General features: G+C 34.6%; 1 protein-coding gene across 1 annotated transcript in view; it reads left to right on the forward strand.

The window, feature by feature from the left end:
- The window catches only part of FBXO16 (F-box protein 16), a 31,128-nt gene that overhangs the window by 3,289 nt on the left and 24,606 nt on the right, over window positions 1-3,233 (forward strand). Inside the window, exon 2 of the mRNA XM_005429788.2 lies at window positions 2,345-2,462. Within this exon, the coding sequence (XP_005429845.1) occupies window positions 2,373-2,462 (90 nt within the window). The 5' untranslated portion in view covers window positions 2,345-2,372. The remainder of the gene's footprint in view (window positions 1-2,344; window positions 2,463-3,233) is intronic.

The following is a 3,233-nucleotide window of genomic DNA, read 5'->3' on the forward strand; positions in this document are numbered from 1 at the left end:
ATTTATGGAGAAATTGCTTTGTCTGAACAAAATTCAGATATTTGGTGCCCCCAAAAGGGGAGATTTTGGGAGATTTTGGTAAATATCTGATTTTGGGAGATGTCTGAAATCATCTCCATATTTCTGGAGATTTTGGGAAATGTCTGATTTACTTGATGTGGAAATTCCTGCAAAAATCAGGAGTTGTTAAGGTTGGAAAAAACCTTTGGGATGATCAAACCCAACCATCAACCGTGGTCACCACCAAACCACATTTCCATTTTTTGGGAAAACTTCCCGGGATTGTGATTCCACCTGTTCAGAGGAATAATCATGAACACTTGCGTGATTAAGACCTTAATTAATTATTAATTATTAATTATTAGTGCAAGGAGGTTCCAGTGGGAAATCCCAAAATCCCGGGATGGTTTGGGGTTCAAAAAAATTTAGGGCTCATCCCATTCACAAAAATCAGGAATTGTTAAAAAAAAAAAATCTTTGGGATCATCAAACCCAACCATCAACCAGTTCTCCATTTATGGAGAAATTGCTTTGTCTGAACAAAATTCAGATATTTGGTGCCCCCAAAAGGGGAGATTTTGGGAGATTTTGGTAAATATCTGATTTTGGGAGATGTCTGAAATCATCTCCATATTTCTGGAGATTTTGGGAAATGTCTGATTTACTTGATGTGGAAATTCCTGCAAAAATCAGGAGTTGTTAAGTTTGGAAAAAACCTTTGGGATGATCAAACCCAACCATCAACCGTGGTCACCACCAAACCACATTTCCATTTTTTGGGAAAACTTCCCGGGATTGTGATTCCACCTGTTCAGAGGAATAATCATGAACACTTGTGTGATTAAGACCTTAATTATGAGTTAATTATTAATTATTAGTGCACGGAGGTTCCAGTGGGAAATCCCAAAATCCCAGCATGGTTTGGGGTTGGCAGGGACAATTTCCACCCTCCCAGGTTGCTCCATCCCTTTCCCACCGGTTCTTGGGCATTTCCAGGATTTTAATCTCATGGGTATTGTGGCTCCACAAAATTTAAAAAGCTTCAACCTACCTGAATTTCAAATTATTTCTCTGTTTTCTGTTGTTGCTGTGCTATGAAATCATTGGCTTCCTTGTTAAAATTCTAATTTTTCCATGAAAACTAAGGAAAGTCACAGTGATAAGGTCCATCTTTATTCCATTGGATTCTTTTTTAAAATTCTATTTTTTCCATGAAGAAGACGGAATGGCACAGGGATAATGTTCACATTTCTTCCATGAAATCATTGGATTCCTTTTTAAAATTCCAATTTTTCCCATGAAAACGAAGGAATGGCACAGGAATCACACCCACCTTTGTTCTATGGAATCACTGGATTCCATGTTAAAATTCTATTTTTCTGTAAAATTCTATTTTTCTGTAAAAACTAAAGAATGGCACAGGGATAAGGCCCTCCTTTGGTCCGCTGGATCCCTCATTAACATTTTATTTTTTCCTTGTAAAATTCTATTTTTCCCATAAAAACTAATCAATGGCACAGTGATAACGCCCACCTTTGTTCCATTGGATCCCTCATTAAAATTTTATTTTTCCCAAAAAACCAAAGGAATAGCACAGGGAAAATGCTCATGTTTGTCCCATTGGATTCCTTGTTAAAATTCTATTTTTTTCCATGAAAACGAAGGAGTGGCACAGGGATAACATTCATGTTTCTCCCATGAAACCATTGGCTTCCTTGTTAAAATTCTAATTTTTCCCAATAAATGAAGGAATGGCACAGGGATAACGCCCATCTTTGTTCCACTGGATCCCTCATTAAAATTCTATTTTTTTCCTTGTTAAAATTCTATTTTTTCCATAAAATCTAATCAATGCCACATGGATAACGCCCACCTTTGTTCCACGGGATCCCTCACTAAAATTCCATTTTTTCCCATGAAAACTAATCAATGGCACAGTGATAACACCCACCTTTGTTCCACTGGATCCCTCATTAAAATTCTATTTTTTTCCTTGTTAAAATTCTATTTTTTCCATACAATCTAATCAATGGCACAATGATAACGCCCACCTTTGTTCCACTGGATCTCTCACTAAAATTCCATTTTTTCCCCATAAAATCTAATCAATGGCACATGGATAACGCCCACCTTTGTTCCATGGCGTCCCTCACTAAAATTCCATTTTTTCCCATAAAAACTGATGAATGTCACAGTGATAACGCCACCTTTGTTCCACGGGATCCCTCACTAAAATTCCATTTTTTCCCATGAAAACTAATCAATGGCACAGTGATAACACCCACCTTTGTTCCACGGGATCCCTCACTAAAATTCCATTTTTCCCCCATTTTTCCATCTGCAGCCCGGCTGAAGGAGGTCCCACCATCCCCATGGCGTTCGCAGCTCCCAGATTCCCGGAGGGCTCCAGGCTCCGCCTCAGCTCCTGGACTCCCCTGAGCCACCAGCTCATGAATGACCAGGCAAGTTCCCAAAAATCCCTGAAATTCACAATTCCTGAGCTCACCGACGTCACCCAGCCCAAGCCCGCAAGGAAAAGCCGACTCCAGATTTATTCCCCCAGGATTGGTTCGGAATAGCCTGGAAATCCGAAATTTCACCAATTCTCAAGCCTGAAAAAAATTTAATTTTTCCCTGTGGGGCTTGTGGAAATGGAATAAGAACGTGGAGATAGATGGTATAGAAAGATATAAAAAATCTAAAATAAAAATATATTAAAATCGAAAATAAATCTAAAGTAAAAATGATATAAAATCTTTATGATATATAAAGATATAAAAATCTAAAATAAAATCTGTATAAAGTCTTTATGATATATAAAGGGATATAAAATCTAAAATAAAAATATTAAAAATCTGAAATAAATCTAAAATAAAATCTATATAAAATCTTGATGTAGAGATCATATATAATCTTTTAATTTTTTAATTTTTGTGTTTATGTTCTTTTTTTCTGTATCATTTAAAGATACATAAAAATTAAAAGAAAAAATATAAAAATAGATTAAAAAATCTAAAATAAACTCTATATAAAATCTAAAATAAAAAATACTAAAAATAGAAAACAAATCTAAAAAATCTATACAAAATCTTTATGATATATAAAGATATATAAAATCTAAAAAATATATAAATACATAGAATAGATCTAAAATAAAATCTATATGAAATCTTTATGATATATAAAGATATTTAAAATAAAAAATATAAAAAGTATAAAATAAATCTAAAATA

The sequence above is a fragment of the Geospiza fortis genome, unplaced genomic scaffold (genome assembly GCF_000277835.1).
Source record: "Geospiza fortis unplaced genomic scaffold, GeoFor_1.0 scaffold319, whole genome shotgun sequence".
Lineage (NCBI taxonomy): Eukaryota > Metazoa > Chordata > Aves > Passeriformes > Thraupidae > Geospiza > Geospiza fortis.